The 18611-nt window shown below is 33.6% G+C and overlaps 1 protein-coding gene across 3 annotated transcripts in view; it reads right to left on the bottom strand.

The window, feature by feature from the left end:
* LOC114326685 (F-box/WD repeat-containing protein 1A) overlaps positions 1-18611 on the bottom strand; it is a 321344-nt gene that overhangs the window by 9601 nt on the left and 293132 nt on the right. For all 3 annotated transcript variants that reach the window (XM_028275095.2, XM_050650155.1, XM_028275096.2), the window contains exons 6-8: positions 18203-18465; positions 14987-15176; positions 6852-6996 (exon numbers count right to left, since the gene is read on the bottom strand). In XM_028275095.2, the coding sequence (XP_028130896.1) occupies positions 6852-6996; positions 14987-15176; positions 18203-18465 (598 nt within the window). The remainder of the gene's footprint in view (positions 1-6851; positions 6997-14986; positions 15177-18202; positions 18466-18611) is intronic.

Here is an 18611-nt window from a genome sequence, read left to right as displayed (position 1 = left end):
TTAGGGAATATAGTATGGTATAGTTAGACCCATACCCAGACATCCAAAGTGAAAGTTATCCTCCAACACCAAATTGTTCTATATGGTCCACATAATGTTCAGAAAAAAGTCACACCATTTTGAGCGTCGGGTTTGGGGGGGAGAGGGGGGAGAAATCGGTAAATTCGTAGTTTTTTACGTTTTTCGTCAATATTTCTAAAACTATGCGATTTAGCATGAACAACCTTCTATACAAAATTGTTCTACATTAAATTTGAAACAAAAAAGGTCCTATGCATAACCCTTCTAAAATGAACGGTTCCAAAGTTACGGAGGTAGTATGTTATAATTGGTCCAAAAAAGGCCTAACCCAGACATCCGAAGTAAAAGTTTTCCTGCAACACCAAATTGTTCTATATGGTCCACATATGAGTGATCGCGTCTAACCTTAATTTATACCGTTTTTTTTTAGTTGTTATATGCATGTTTATCCGATTTTTTTGCCGGTACGGCGAGCTCTATTTCAAAAATCTTCTAGTTTCCTCCAAATAATATTTTTTCTAGATTTTTTGTGATATTCTAAATAAAATAAGTTTCTTGACATTTTTCTCCAAAGTTAATGGTTTTAAAGTTATAAGCGATTTAAATCCGAAAAATGCCAAAACGCATTTTTGGATTTTAAATCGCTTATAACTTTAAAACTGTTAACTTTTGAGAAAAATGTCAAGAAACTTATTTTATTTAAAATGTCCCAAAAAATCTAGAAAAAATATTTTTTGGAGGAAAACTGGAGATTTTTGAAATAGAGCGCGCCGCACCGACAAAAAAATCGGATGGACATGTATATTTAACAATTAAAACACGACGGTTTAAATTAGGGTTAGACACAATCACTCTTTAGAATCTTCAAGCTGAATGTTTAAACTTCAATTTAAGAATCTGGCAACCTCAAAAGTTCTAATTTAAATATGAGTTTTTAGGCCTCGTAAATGAGCATTTTCGCACTTTTCAGATTTTAAATCGCCTATAACTCGAAAACTATCAATTTTTGAAAAAAATTACAAGATACCTTTCTTGTTTAGAATGACCCACTAAACTTAAAAATATATGTTCCGGGGCAAAAAAACGTGATCTTTTCTATTTGTTTATAAAAATTGTTTAAACAGTTTCTGCCCAAAAATTCCGCCCGGCACCCTTCAGATTTGTTTAGAGGGGACATGTTTGAATAGGAATCCACAAAGAAACCGAATCAGAAATTTTCCCAGACGGGAGCGGTCTCACCACATGGACTAAAATAGATTTCTCCAATACTTTTGGTTTAGATTTTACCATGAGATACGAGCACAGTATTTATCCAAGTAAAATTTTCAGCGAGACCCCGTCCTTAAACCGCCTACTAAAAAATTAAAAGTTCGCACCTGATATATAAAACGATTTCGAGTCATCTTAGCGAGGCCGCACCTGCATACTCTCTGTACTTAACTAAACTATCGATTCACTAAAAATTCTGCCGTTTGCGGCCTCGCTTAGATATCTATTGCGTTATTTCTCCGATAGAGGCAGCATCTCTCGGGAAAGAATCTTTTCTCTCTGTTGCGCCGGCATTTGGGGACCTCTCTTTCATACAACGGCCGGCCTTAAAACAAGACTATTATTAGCTTACATAACAACTGTCACTGTCAAACAAGGTCCATAGGCAACTTGTCGTACAGTAAATTATCAATAAATAAAGATTATTGAGAAAAATATGAGTGATGCGTTAATTTTGTCCAGGAGTTTACTTACGTTTGAAATACTGAATTTAAGTTTTTTTAATATTTCGTAATATGTAATTATAAATTAATCTAAGCGCCATCTACACGATACTTGTGAAAGTATCCGAAGTAAGAAATTAATATTTCATCAATAGAATGTCAAAATGATTAGCAAAATCTTAAAGAAATCGATTACAATTTAATTACTTTTTTGCGTTGTAAATATTCCGCGATAAAAATTAAATAATAAATTTAAAAATTTCCGGCGAAAGTTGCATTAGTAATCCGCTAATTAGCGATACCAGCGAAGCTCAGAGCGTATACCCCATTTTACATGTGACCAGGTCCTAGTCTGAGCATGCCTCGTATCTTCGTAAATGAAATACTTTACTTAATGGAAATAAACCAAAATTTTAATTAAAAATACTTCAAATTTGGCGTTTAAGATTCTCGAAATCAAATTAATCTATTCTCACAATACAAATCAAACAAATTATTTTGTTTTGTTACACACAAAGAAATTATTACATTTCGGTGATATATGCCGAATGAATACTATGAACGATTAACCTCCTTTAAAATTTGTAAAATGGCACTTACAATGATGGAAAGGCAGGCCCTAAATCTTGTTTTTTTTTTGCAAAATATAGAAAATTAGTAATATGTTATCACATAAGACATAAACTAAAGATGCGTGGACAGCGATATTCATCATCTTAAGAAACTGTCAAAGTCTTTCAAAAACAACTTTCTACAATATCACCTTCAAGGAGGAGAAAATATTTCCAGAATTGACTTCAACGTATGTAAAAACGTATAGGGTGTATTCTGTAACACTTCCGCTAATTTTAGAAGCCTCTAAAATCTTAGCGTCCGCTAAAAATATTTTATCGCCAACAGTCACTAAAGTCATTCATTATTGTACTCATTTGCGGCAGTAAAGTAACACTTTATTGTACTGAAAGAAGAATTTTACTTTACCTGCCGCGATTAATCAAATTAACCGAGATTGAATGTGAGTGGTCGATGGCAGTATTCGAATGGCGAGTATTTGAGTGGACTTTATTTATTTACTTTAATTATTAAAAATATTGTACGCAATTAGCGATATTATCGATTAAATTTATGTCAAAAAGTGAAATTCTGTAATATTTTGTAATTATATTCATACAAAATAAATTAAAACTTTACCGATTTAGTAATTATTCAATATTGATAACTATCGATTAAAAATCGAAAGCGGCCATCTTGCAAGTTAACTGTCATCACTGTTATGAAATTATTATGACGTCTAAAATTTAAAAATTCTTAAATTGTAAATTGCAAGTAAGTGTTCAAACCAATATCAAATTATGTTGGCAAATATTATTTTATATCAATAAAACATATCTTAAACGATTGTCAAATATACCAGCAAACGAGAAGTAAACTCAACCTTCCCAGGGACATATCTGAGCTTCTTAGAGACAATACAAATATCAACATCATACAGTTTTTAACGGAAATAGGAATAAAAGACATTTAATTTGTATCACAAATTTTTCAGGTATACTTTTTGTTAGTACATATGTATTTACTTAATATTACAATCTCTTTTTATTTTTAATATGTATTTTCCATTGTTGTCGTTTATAACCCTAGTGGTTCGGACGACATTAAATTTAAAAAATATATATATAATATAATAGTCTCCCGTTTTATACCGCACGCGGCTTTGGGAGTATAGCAGGGTATTCTGCTATATCTAGGGCCTACGGTATACAAGGAAGGTAGCAGGGCCAGTGCTACGCTTCAACCGCCTATTATTACCCCTGGTTTTACCCAAGGTACTCTAGTCTGCTATATCTAGGGCCTACGGTATACAAGGAAGGTAGCAGGGCCAGTGCTACGCTTCAACCGCCTATTATTACCCCTGGTTTTACCCAAGGTACTCATTTTATTCAGGCTGAGTCGACCTGGGGCCTATAGACATTTTTTTAAAATGTCTAGTTGTTCTTGCCAGCGGTAGGATTTGAACTCCGGACCACCGGCATGCGAGGCAAGCACACTACCACCTGCGCTACGCCGGCCCTTAATATATGCTGGCAATAAAATTTTGTATGCACCACGTCAGTAAAGACTCCTTATCGAACTCGTCTGTTACTCGCCTCGCTCTTCTCATAATATCAGACTCGTTCGATAAAGAGTCACTTTACTGACTTGGTACATAAATAACTATTTGTATTCTGTAAATTAAGCATCCGTTAAAATCACTTGTCCTCTAAATTTTCAGCAGTCCGTTAAATGTGGTTTGGTTATTTTTGTTTGGTTATGTTATATGAATAGTATTTTGTTATTTATGTATTATAATGGAGATAAACAATTAAATGACAAAAGGTGTTTTTATGGTATATTTGGTGAAGTTTTAGTTGAAGAAGTAATAAATAATAATGAAAAGTAAGTTTCAGTTTACTTTACAATCGACATACTACACCTATAACAAAATTCAAATTTCTATTAAGTGTTAAGAGCGCCTACCTTTGAACCTAAAGGTCGTGAGTGCCAATCTCACCTGGGTGGAGAATTTTTCGTTTATTAAAAATGAATAAATGAAAAAGTTTCTATCCTTGTGAGATCGGTACTCACCGGAGGGACCGCAGGCGTTCGGATACAATTAGCGTCTCTTTGCAAAGACAATGACGTCGACTTTGCAAAGTAACAAGACACTCAACACACACTACACATTACACTACGTGCCTGATTAGAAAAATCCAATGTATCATGCCAATGGCCATTAGTTGTCGAGACATTATGGTAGGGGAGCAAAGTATGCTAAATGTGCAGTCACTCGAGCGTTATGGGGACCTATTGGGTTGTGAAGAGTAGGTCCTAAAACCAAAAAAAGTTAAGTAAAGTTTTCCATTTTAGTGGGCGCTTGCCATTTTTTAATTTAATTTTCCATTTCCACCAATCGTTTTTTCCGATTATAACGCCATCTATCCATAATTCGAAAACATGTTTCGAATAAAAGTTACTTATTTTTACGTAAGGAATCCAAATCTGCAATAAAAAATGGGGGCTCTTATTCAAGATTTTAAGGTAACCCCCCACCTCACCTCCGTGGGGGGTCTTGTTTGGGGCCATTCGATAGATTTTTCAAAAATATTGAATAAGTGTATTTTACAGCTTTTCGATATGATGTTCATTTCGCGAAATATCGCGGGATTCGTATTTAAAATATTAAATTTACCCCCCATCCATCTCTGTGGGAAGTCGTGTTTGGTATCATTCGATAGATTTTTAAAAAATATTGAGCACGTATTTTTTAGTTTTTCGATCTCTCAATCATTTCGCGAAATATTCGCTTTTCTCTTGTGAAACTTTGGGACTCGCCCATTTCCTTACGCCCGGCTCAAATCGTCAGATTTTTGAAATATGCACTCTTTTGCATGTACCTACTTAACTTACCTTATCTTAATCTGACAATTTCGAGTTTCTTTAAGGATATATTTTTTTTTCGGGCCCCCCTTAACGAACTCCCCTGTGTTAAGAGACAATATATGGTAGAGGTACATCTGCAGGGTACCAGGTTTCTCCCCATATGATAATCTGACACGCTCGAGTAACTGCAAAAATCCCCGCTTGGGCTCCCCTACCATTAAGCTAAATAAAAAAAAATTAAAAACAAAGTGAGATATCAATCGAAGTAGCACAGAAAACGACAATAAATATCGTTCCCATACCATCAGATTGACAAGAGATGGAATACTTTCTTTGGTTACAACCTCCCGAGATTTTCAAAAATTATAAATCATACAGGATGCCGAGGAAATTACGATGAGGGAATTTTAAATAATTTACGTCCCATCTGCTCAGCGTGGTAAAAGTTCCAACAAGAAAAATTCCTTAGTACTCAACAAAAGAGTAAATGAATTAAACATGTATAAACATTTTCAATTTCTTTGCAACACGAAAATGCAGCAGCTGCATAATACTCTGGTTAAATCGGAGAGTGCAGGAAGAGTCTATACCGGTTTCGGAGGATTTTTCCTCCTCATCAGTAGTCCCATATCCTCTTCTCTCCGATTTCCCCAGGTACCATGCTTTGGACCTTTTCGAATTGCAAAGAACGAAATGCCGCGGATGAACTAGAGCCATCTACCGAAAAACAAAATAAGTTATCAATCGAAGTAGCACAGGAAACTACAATAAATATCGTTCCCATGCCATCAGATTGACAACATGTGGAATACTTTCTTTGATTTAACCAGAGTATTATGCAGCTGCTACATTTTCGTGTTGCAAAGAAATTGAAAATGTTTATACATCTAAAAAAATTGTTTCTGTTTGCAGAGCTGAATTCAGATTACAACAAACACAAAATGTAATTGAAATGAAAGTAATTACAATTACCATTTCATAGGATTGCTGAAATCAAGATGTTTGTTAAAGCATCGTATATTAAATTATAATCCTATTAATGCAGGAAAAATTTTTCATAATTGTGGTACATTACACAACATATCAAACGTATATAGATGAAGTGCCAGAAGGTACAGAATGAAGGTTCAAGATGAGGAAAATGACCTTAGTTTAATTGAAAATAGACCACTTGTCCAAAATTAGTACAGAAGAGGAGGACGAAGACGAGATGCAATTTTTCAGCAATATTTTAATAATGTATAACTTTATAAAATTTATAAAAAATTTATTTAATAAAAATGATTAATTGGAAAATATGAGTTTTCCTAAAAAATAATCTAATAAAATAAATATTATTTTCTAGCAAACTGTCAATTTCTGCTTCTGGAGTTTTTTGACCTCCGACAGTCCGCTTTTGGTCAATTTCTAGGTTAGAAGTAATTTAAACACGATCAACGTGCGACGTTGCCGTATTTACTTCAAAATTATTTTAGCGGTCCTCTATAATATGTCTTTATGGAATGTCAATCTAACCTAAAAGTTTTAGAGAACCGTTAAAAGTTAAATTTTAGAGGCCTCTTCAATTTAACGGAAACGTTACAGAATACACTCCATAGACAGTATGCATTATAGTTAAACTAATGTCTAAATCATTTTCCAGTCTGATTAGAACTGTTTATATTCTAAAGAATTATTCAAATTAAAAATAATACTTACGTGATGGAGATTTAGGCTCACTAGTTTTAGGTTTGGGGTCGGGTACAGAATTCAAAAAGTCCCAGATGAGAATAGTGTCATCATGCGAACTACTAACTATCTGGAATTCGTCAAATTGTAGTCTGAAAACACGACCAGTGTGTTCCTACAAAATACAAATCATTTTAACAAAAATGGAAATTTTATGCATTAAAACAAAAATCGAAATGTATACACCTAATGAAGGCAGATATAAATATTTCAGGAAATGTTAACTACTAGGTACCAAAATTATGACCCTGGCATATTCACAGCGGTTACGATGTATGGAGAAGATTAATTATTATAGCTATTGCTGTTTTATTGTGTGGCGTTTGAAAAAACTCCAACATTAATTCAATATCCTATCTTAAATATTTTAAAGCCGTCCCTGTTTGAAAGTTTCAGAGTGTTAGGAAATATTGAGTAACGTTGAGAGAGTACCGTTATCCCCTTTAAAAAATTATTGGACTCGTCCCAAACTTGCAGAGTTGCATCATTAAGAGCGAATTTAGCTTGCAATTACGCGGCAAGTGCGCAGAAGAATCTTCGAAGGTTAGGTACCCCGCCGAGGAGAATCAGTCCCACGGTACCCTTTCGCTGGTATGTTTAGCCAGCGGTGTGGGGCTCATCAAAAACCATTACTTTGCCGGTAATAAGTGTAGTATTGTCGCTATGTGAAGTTGTGTGAAGGGTTGTAGCCTGTTGAGAGTACTCGTGGAGGATTTCACCCCATGGTTTGGATTTTTGCGGTGAAAATCGGGTACCTACTCCGTATAAGTTGTGCGACGCAGTACAAATGAATTGCGTAGCTGATGGCCGGCCTTGCGTGGTGATGTTCTGTTCCTGTCCCGATGAGATGCTTGATTTGGTCTCAATAGTCTCGTTCCTGTTTTGTCCTGTCCGGTTTTAGAAGCCCTGTGTTCAAGTTTCCAGTTTCCCAGAGCCCCTTTGTGTTATGGAATGTCTGCCCCACCCACCTGTAGAATGACACATGAAAGTGTTTGAAGTGTGACATTGAGGAGTTTCTTTTGAAAAGTGTTTTAAAAAGGTATGAGATATTTTTGTTTTTGATTAAATTCCAAGTGAATATTAAAGTTGGTAAAAGAAATTTAAGTATTTTTATAAAGATATAGTGCTTCCATGATCAAAATTTTTGTAAGTAAAATAAAATGATAGTGACTTTTGACATTTGACAGAGTCAAATCTTGTTTGAAATAAGTAGGTCAAATATTATGTTCACATACACTGTCCAACAAGTTTAAAAATTTTATGTATGTAAAAATCATATGAAATAATAAATTTTGTATACCTATTTTTGAAAGTAAGAAAAGATTGTAAATTGTTTGTCCATGGTAGTCATGTTTGTAATAACTGTAACTTCATGCTTGAGAGTATTGTTTTTTGTAATAAAATTACAGTTTGAAAGGTTAAAATAAACATAGTAAAATGTACCTTTTTTATTTTTTTACCCCTGTGAAAAATTATTAACTAGATTCTAATACAACTGTAATGAGTTTTAGTGTAGAAGAAAAGAAAGAATGGCATTGAAGCCAATAATGAGAAATAAGTAGCCCAGTTTAACCCCAAACGAGGAATCTAAGATGAATGTCCCCCAATTGGTATCCGTAAGTAGCCCAAATGTCCAGTAAGTACCCATATGTGAAACAGAGGATTTATTTCAAACGGCGTCCATTTTTAAATAGAAAAGTCCTCTAGTCTGTGTAAGTATCCTTTGTTTATTTGATTATGGTAGTTAGTCTTCTTTAAACCCTCTCACCCCCCTAACGATTCCACGACCTGCCACCGCACAACCCATGAGCTGCCGTCACGCAAAGAGGCTTTATGTGTCTGCTTCTTCTTCTTCTGTAGTCCCATTTCGGCCCCCAGTATTCAAGAAGATAGTCTTATCCCTGTCCCCATTAGAGCAGACATGTAAAACGCTTCAATTGTAACGTTACAAACGTCACATCTTTGCTATTTTATTTTTAAATAATTATTCTATTTTCTTTTCTTTAATATTTCATTAGTAATAATCTTCTTCTATTCGTTTTAACTTGTTTTCCCGTTAAAAACCCGTTTGGCGCCCGTTCTATAGGCAACTCTCTTTTTTTTGATCTAACATCTAAAGCATCATACGAAACGTACTTCATATATTCTTACTCTCTAGATATATATTTTAATACGGAACATGGTTGTCCTTCTCCTCATAGTTCACGCTGTCATGACAATTCTCAAAATGGTAGTGGAAAATTAATTTCGCTACAAAAGCCAATTACAGGCTGGTACCAGCTATTTATCTCATCAAATAATCTCTTGGGGTAAGAATATTATCATATTAATTACAATCATTATATTCCTACACGCATACCTAGCTTTTTATAATAGTTTTTATAGTATTTTTTATATCTAACCTCCCATCTTCTAAAAGCATGTGTTCTGATATTTTAGTTTTAAATATATCTTTTTAACTTCTTTTTAACTATAATCAAATTATTTAACTATTCCCCTCAGAATTAATTCCATTTAATTTACCCCTTGCCATATACTACTTTTTGAATACTTTTTGACAAGGTACCTTTCTTCTTGATATCAAAACTTATACACGTTTTGTATTCTAGTTTTTGGGAAAAAATCAATCTTTCTCCCTTCGGGAGCCTCCAGCCTCATACATCACCGGTGATGCTACTTCCAGGCAAATAAGAACAGGATGCATTCAACAATCAACAGCAACCAAGAAATCAACTAGAACTGCAGTGACCTGAGGCCGACGGGTCTAGGACGTTTCATCGCCGCCAGTTCATCGCCGCCGTCTCGATGCCACCAGTTCATCGCCGGCCGATTCATCTCCGGCCGATTCACAGCCGGTCGATTCATCGCCAGTCAGTTAACCGTTATCTGATATATTTCCGAATTTTCGATAGTTACATTTATTATTTATTTTTAGTATTAATTAGGAATTCTAGGAAATGCGAGATATGACCATTCCCGTTGCCATACTTAATCTTTTAATAGACTTTTAAACTTTTATAATATAAAATATATTATAATGATAATCTTTTAAATTTCACGGTAAACATGTCCAAACAAGAGAAACTGTTTCTTAAATTCGAAAAGTACCCAAAATTTCTGTACAAAAATTTAGGGGAAGTAGAACAGTAAATATAATAATATTTTTTATCTTTTTAATTGTCATAAGTTTTGAACTGAATTTAACGTCGTGTCGTGTCATCTCCCATAATACAAAATCAGCTGACTAACTGGCGATGAAACGGACGGCGATGAAATGGACTGGCGATGAACCGGCGGCGATGAAACGTCCCATTCCGAGGCCGACCATCTAGCCCAGGTTGAAAATACACCAGCTGTACAATCCGACATCAAGAAGCTACCATCGAACCAACACCACAAGCCATAAGTATAATCTACGAATTGTTAGTTTTTGGCAAGAATTTGAATATATTTGATAGTGCATTTAATAAGTCACATTTTTATTATATCTTTATTGAACAATAAACATGATTGGTTAAAATATTGTTTTGTTTGCTTCCATTCTAAATTTTCAGAGTTCATATCTAAGATTAGGACAAGACGAACACACGCCTTGTGAGACTGAGCTAAGCTAGGGTGAGCAATAGCTTGGTTGATTGAAATATTATTTTCGAATGATATTTCAGTTAGCTGGGGTAGTTCAGCGTCTTCGCTTGATTCGTTACATTATGATATAGTATAGTATAAAAGCATAAAAGTATGTATATAGATATGATATAAAAGCTTTATAGTTTGTAATTATTACTGTATTTGAAATTGTATGTTCCAAACAAATAAATTTTATTACAATATTTATTTCTTAAAAATGTTGATATTGTAATTGGCGCAGTCAGTAATTTCCAGAATTTTATAACATCTTCAAATTAAGGCCAATATTGTTATTGTAATTGGCACAGTCAGCAGGATTTTTCCAGAATTTTATAATATTTTCTAGTTAATGCCAATATTGATATCGTAATTGGCGCAGTTGGTACTAGGATATTTCGAAATCGTACAATGTGTTCTTATTAACCCCGAAATTCGCGTAGAGTTTTCTGTTTCAACTATTTACGGAAATTTCGGTACGGTAACACCTAAACGTCCAGGGCTAGGAATAAACATTGTCTACAACACATTGGAGAAGCCAATCCAGAGAAAAGGTCCAGCATACTCCAGAATCCTATTGGTTAACATACGAAAGAACAAGAATAGTCTGAAATCCATAGATAATAAAAATATTCATGTGTTTCCAATAAGGTAATTTAGGAAACACATGTTTTTACCTAGACAGTAATATAACATAAATATATGTTTTATTCACTGTGGAGGATATTTTAGATCAATAAATAAATTTAACATTCAACGAAATGGCTTACTCTAATTTTCAATTAACAGTACACCAAGCAGATAACATTCTGATGGCAATCCGAAACAACTAAATAGTGTAAATCTTTTTTTAACACGTTGACGGAGGGAACGTCCATAGACGTCTAATTTACATTGATGTAATGTGACACAACCTCTATAGACGTTGCATTCTTCCCTATTCTACTTTGCAAAATACATATAGTGTCACAACACTTGCTTATACATTTGACACACTGTCCGTCAACGTGTTAAATAACCACAGTAACACACATGCAAGTAATAAAGTAGTAAATACTACTAAGTAGTAGTAATAAAGTAATAGTAAATATTTGGCTTTTTGATATAGTTTTAAGTAAATTAATTGACAGAGCAGGGGCAGCAGACCTTATTGCATTAAGAATATATGTCGATTCTTGACCAAAAGTAAAATATTCTCTCATAGTAATATTTTCTGACCAAAGATCTATTGACTGTTTAGAGTAAAATATAATTTCCATAAAACCAGAAAGAAATAAAAATTTACAAAATTTTGGTTTGAGAATTCAAAATGTGCATTCAGTGTTTTAAAATAAAGCTATTTCTGTTGTGGCATAATTATGTAATTTATTGTTTTATTTCGGAAATAAAGCCACAATTTTAGTTTGAAATTAATTTATTGACGTTTCGGTCGTTATCGAAATACTTCCGAAGTAGAAATCGAAACGTCAATAACTTAATTTCAAACTAAAATTGTGGCTTGATTTCCCAAACAAAACAGTAAATTAAAATAAATATGTCTAGTGACCAATTAAATGTAAAAATATTAAAAATTCAACAATAATATCTTTGTCTTAAAATTTTTATAAAGAATCCTGATTCTATATCATCAAAAATCTAAGTAATAATACAAGATACTCAAATTTTAATAATTCGTGATCACATAATAATTCTCATAGAAATTACAGAATACACAAACAATAATTTTTCAGAATAAGTATATTTGTATTGAATTAGATACAGTTCTTTGATCTCTTTGTGTGTTATTTGGTTTAGTTTTGGACAGAATATACAAAGACAGCATCTATTTTCAACTAGACAATGATTTTTATGAACAAGACTTTGGATTAGCCATGGACTCTTCATTATCTCCATTATTCATCAAATCTAGCCTTACCCGGTGATCGTGTTGTTTTCTATTTTTGCAAGAATTTATTTTTATAAAAATAATTTTATAAACAAACAAACCAAAATCTCTTCGCGAAATCTTCCATAAAGTGGATGAACACAGCTTCAATTATTGTGCACGATAGCTGATGGATTCATTAGGATTTTTCTCCATGCAACGCTATGCAGCAGCAATAACTTCTTCCGTCCCCACTTACGATGTTCTTGTGGATGCGTGTGACCATTCAGAATAAACCTGGTAAGAAAGCGTTTCCTCGTTAATCGAATTAATTGGTCTGATGGACGATTACTTCTTCTTCTTCCTTTGGTATCGGTATCATAACCCTGGATGAGTCTTTGCCTATCTGGATATGTCCTTGCATTCAGACCAGTGGCGGCCGGCCAGGGTCGGCGGGTCGGCTGATATTATAAATTTTTTTAATATTCAATTTAATCAGAGTTTGTCATTTTTTATATCTGTGAAATAAACAAAATCTGTCAGATAATACAGACTAAATTTTATTCATGGTTTTTAAAAGGATTCGACCAATCCGAGCGTTAAGTGATCCCTGCGCATAAGAGACTTTTCAAAAAATGAATGATCCGAGCCATTCATCTCACTGTTTTCGGCTGGCCGACCCCAGCTTATCCCTAGCTTGACGGTTTACAAGTAAAACTCAACTAAATACAAGTCGATGAGCAACCAAACCTACATTTCTGTCCGTAGGCAGATACGGAAGGTACGGCACATTTAAATCTGCCGATGTTTCATTTGAAAGCATCGGCAGAAATTGTAAAAAATAATCACGCCGTTTTACGTCGTTTCATTGATATTGTAATTTTTTTTAAGTTGTCAGGAAATATCACATAATAATATTATAGATAACTAATAAAATTGTTTAAGAAATACGATTTGGAATTTTATAATTTACTTTCTGATTCTAAGATATTTAGCGGCATGTCTAAAACAATACAGAATGAACTAATATAATTAATTAGTTACATTTTGAATAACGTTATTGGATCTGAGATTCAGAAAACCATTTGCTTTTCGCTAGAAGTAGATAAAACTTCTAATTATCATGTAATTCACAATATTATCAATTGTTGTCCGATACGCGTTACGTGGTAATATTTATGAGAGGTTTTTAGGTTTTACAGACGTGAGTAAAAGCAATAAGACAGAATATGTTTTTGGTGTTTTAAAGAACAGATTAAAATTTTTTGATATGAAAAATAAATTGGTGGAGCAAACTGGGGCAAACTTATGACGGCGGTGCCTTGATGTCTGGTGAATTGAACGGTTTCCAGGCAAAAGTTCAAACTATTGCACCACAAGCTTTATTTACTCACTGTCATGGGAATAGAATGAATTTATTTTTGCAGGATACGTGTAAAAAAATTGAAGAATATCGTCTTTTCTTGCCAGTTTAGCTCGCCCAAACGGACTGTTTTAGAACAATTTGTTTCGAAAAAAATGCAAACAGTTTGTCAGACGCGATGAAATTTTAAACCTCGGTTAGTTTTCACTGTAGCAGATTTTCGTGAACAGCTTTTGGAAGTTTTTTTAATTTATTATCGAAGGCGACCATTTTGAAAGTTGTGATGTGATATCTCGATCCGTGAAGCAATCGGTTTGAGAACTTTCTGAAATGATTACTCTTTCAAATATTTTTAAGAAAGTGTTTGCCCAAACCGATTTGATATTCGTTGTTGTTCAAAATCAGTCAACTGACATTATTTATTCCAAAGATAGAATAAGAAAACTGGTGCAAAATCTCAGAGATTTTCGTAATGATAGTAGTTTCCAATATTATATACGCAGTGACGTTTTGGGTTCGCTTAATATTTCCTAACCACCCCAAAAAAAGACACAGGCATGATACATATCTCGAAAAACGAGTATATTTTGAAACTTTGGATACCTACTATGTATTATGCAAATAGATACTAGTTTTTCGAATTTTGAAGATTTGCAAATTTTTGACCTCTTTGACGATTCAAAATTTAAAAGTTATCTTCGCCAAAGAATTTTCAAGATATTTATTATTACAAATTACTTAAAAATTACGCTGATCCAAATATTTTCAGAAAGTTGGATATGTTACAAAATATGTGTAATTTTATATAGTAAGTAGGTTACTGCAATTCATTACAACAAAGTGATCATCAATTCTCTTATTACCACCAACTTCTGCTTTAAATGAACGGGATTTCTCTTATCTCAAAAGAATCAAAACGCCATGAAAGAAGAGAGAATGTCAAGTAAACTAAACAAAAAAATCTCCTATGATGATTTAAGCCTTTTAATTAGATGGTATACTGATAATAGGAGACAAAAAGACCTTGCCGACCCTGTCTCTAAGGCCACGAGCCGCCACTGATTCAGACCTCTTTTGTGCTCTTATCTTAATAGTTTTTTGATGGACGATTACGACAATAAAATGAACGTAGCGCGTCAGAAATTTTGACAGCTGATAAAATGCCTGTTATAAAAAAGTATTACCAACTTAAAGTTATATAAGTATCTCTAACAATTTTTTCTACACTTTTACAGTTGATTAAAAATTACTCACCACTAAAGTCCTTAAACATAAAGAATTCGTCGGCGCCCTAGGATCCAACGCTGCCAATAGATCCCAAACTTTAATTTTGCCATCGTAAGCACCACTAACGATGCGTTTGGAATCAAATCTTATACATCTAACAAGCTCTTCATGACCTTCTAATATTCTCAAACAAGCTCCACATTCTATATCCCATAATCTAAAATTTCAGATGTATATTTATATCATATCAAAAACAAATTATATAGTTCACTAAATTACAATGCCAATATAAAAGGTCACAACAGCACAGCGTCCCAAAATAGGATATAACTATATTCTTCGTTTTATATAGGGCGGACTATTACGTTCCAGATGGCAAGAATGCCTGTCTTTACCTACAAAAAGTCTGATATCGTTTAACGGTGAGGAAAGATATTTTCCCCACCAACACTAACCTGTTATAATCAAGTTAACACATTAGACCATTTTCTTTGTATCGTTATTGGTTAAGTAAAATTAATCGGGGCTGAAAATTAAGTGACGGGAAAACATATCAGAAAATATACAGACTGCAACTTAGTCATCTATCAAAAATAGTTTGCTACAAAAAAAGATGCACAAGGCAACATGAATATCAAACGATGGAAGAACAAATAATCAAATAGATAAGGTATTGATTGATGGGAGACATTCTAGCAGATAAATAAGGGTACTAACTATGAGGCCAGATAACAACACGGAGCAATTTCTCGTGAAGGCCAAGAAATTGAACATAAACAATAGGTAAACAGACAAAGATCAGTAATTTGACGAAGTTGCAAGAAAAATATATAGAAAGACAATACCAACTAGAAATAAGAAATAGGTTTTAGGTTTTGAAAATAAATGAAAATGAAACATAAAAACAACTATTACAGCAGAGAAATGTATCAGAAAAAAGAAGAAAACGAAAAGGAAAAAATGTCTCAAAAGAGCACTAAAAGAAACAACCAAAAGAACAATAAATTGATTATCTGTCGAACCCATGAAACGAAAATCATACAAGATTCAACAGAGAGAGGGAGCCGAAACTAGAAGAACACTAAGGCAAAATAGAGACTTTGGCTCGTATGAATAAAAATGAGAATATAGTGTGACACTATTTAGTCCGCTCACGAATTGGCCTATTTCTTCCCGAAGCTTCTCGGCGTTACGAGACAATACCATTCCTATCCACGGCGTTCGAGACGACCGCTGCCGAAGTATATATAGAACCGAGATTCGAGCACAGGCCAGTCATTCATTCATCGAAGCGCGTCGCGTAATTTAATGTATTCGAATCGAAGATATGAAATGTATTTATTAGTTATCGGAATTATTATGTTTAGTTAATTAAATCATAAATTTGAGTTTGTAAATAAATTAGATGTGTTAGTTGGTGTTATTTGTAATTATTAAAATAAATAAGTGATGTAAATAAAATAATATAAGTAAGTCTTCCTTTATTTAAATTAAACTTAGTGCCTAAAGATATAAATAAATAAAATAGTAGAGTCAATCGCGCAACAATAGTTTATACTCCACATGTTGGAGTACATACTCCACATAGAGAGTATCTACTCTTATCTACTGTGAGAAGAAACTCATCACATCAACATATTTTTATTCATATGAAATGGAATATAAACTTATACTTTATGCTCATACTCATGAGAACATACTCGGAGTTTATACTCCGTTTTTATTCATGCCACCCAATGACTCAAATGAATAAAAATGAGAATGTAGTATATACTCCATCTATTCTTATGTACTGTGAGTAGAAACTCATCACATCAAAATATTTTTATTCATATGAAATAGAGTATAAACTTATACTTTATGCTCTTACTCATGAGAATATACTCGTGAGTTTATACTCCGTTTTATTTATACCACTAAATGGCTCGTATGAATAAAAATGAGAATGTAGTTTATACTCCAAATGTTGGAGTACATACTCCACATAGAGAGTATTTACTCTTATGTACTGTGAGAAGAAACTCATCACATCAACATATTTTTATTCATATGAAATGGAGTATAAACTTATACTTTATGCTCATACTCATGAGCACATACTCGGAGTTTATACTCTGTTTTTATTCATACCACCCATTATTTAAAACAACATATTGAAAAGGAGAACATAGATACAATCAAAGTAAAACATTCTACAGAGAGGTAAGACAACATAAGAGAGGCTCCTATATTAAGACACCCAATTTCGTGAGAGACAAAAATGGAGAAATGCTCACCGTCAAAAACAAAATAATAGAAAGATGGGCTGGGTATTTTGAACAGCTCCTGAATACCCAAAATTTTACTGAAGAAAACGATGAAAACAATGAACGTGATGGAAACAACGGATCAAATAAGTATCAAACGGTCGAATTAGAAATAATATCCCCACCAAGCCTACAAGAAATTAGACATGCCATAAAAACGCTTAAAAACGATAAATTCCCTGGTCTGGACAATATTGATAGTCCTTGCAAAGATAGCGTGACAAATTAATTATATGGGAGAAGGTCTGTAGGAAAAGGCGAAAGATGCAGTCAGAGAAGATATGGAGAACATGGGTGTGAGACAATGGGAAATAGTGGCACACGGTTGACAAACATGGAAAAGTTGTAAATTCATGGGTGATAACGATAAAAATACACTGACGAAAGCACTAATAACCTACGAAATAACGCAAAAGATGTAAAACATGTTAAGTTGTGAGATAAAAAGAGATAAAACTAGTAGAGGTGGGAAATTTAGCGATAGAAACCTATAAATTTACATTGTATTGATTTTTCCACCTTTAGACGCATCGGACCAGTTTGGCAACTACCACTGTGACAGTGACCGTTTTAGTTGACATACTCCTCTGATACGTCTACCTAAAGGTGGGAGACAATCAATATAATGTAAATTTATAGGTTTATATCGCTAAATTCCCCACCTTTACTAGTTTCATCTCTTTTTATATCACAACTTAATATGGTTTCCGTATTTTATGTTATTTTGCCAGTTATTAGCGCACTCATCACTGTATAATATCATCAGGTAGGTATTGGATGTCTGAATTTGAGTTTGGGCATGTTTTATGGTTGAAATAACGATAATAATCTAGTGTTTTCGAATGCAAATACAAGCATCCAAGCGACACCCACACATACAAAACACACCTGTGAAAACCTGTAAGTCTTTTATTACTATTGATAATTTTAAACTTACCTTATGGTGTTGTCAGAACTACCACTAACCACTAGCCTATCCCTATATTGCAAACAAGCAATACCCCGTTTATGCCCATTTAAAGTTCGAACAAATTCGCACGACGACGTATTCCACACTTTAATAGTTCTATCACCCGACGCGGACACTATGTATTTTTCGTCAAAGTCCACGACATTCACAGCCGCTCTGTGCCCCACCAATACTCGACGTAATGTTATTTCTGATTGAGATGTCATATCCCATACTGCAATGGAACGATCCTAAAACAAAAAAATACAGTAAGTATAAATAACAGACGAAATGAAAATAGGAAAGTATAAATATAATAAATAATCAATGTAGTCGTTCAATACTAATCGACGCTATCTCATTATTCCAGCTTCATCTATTGGTCCTCTTCTACGTC

The sequence above is a fragment of the Diabrotica virgifera genome, chromosome 5, assembly GCF_917563875.1.
Source record: "Diabrotica virgifera virgifera chromosome 5, PGI_DIABVI_V3a".
NCBI lineage: Eukaryota > Metazoa > Arthropoda > Insecta > Coleoptera > Chrysomelidae > Diabrotica > Diabrotica virgifera.
This window is presented reverse-complemented; position numbering and strand designations above follow the sequence as displayed.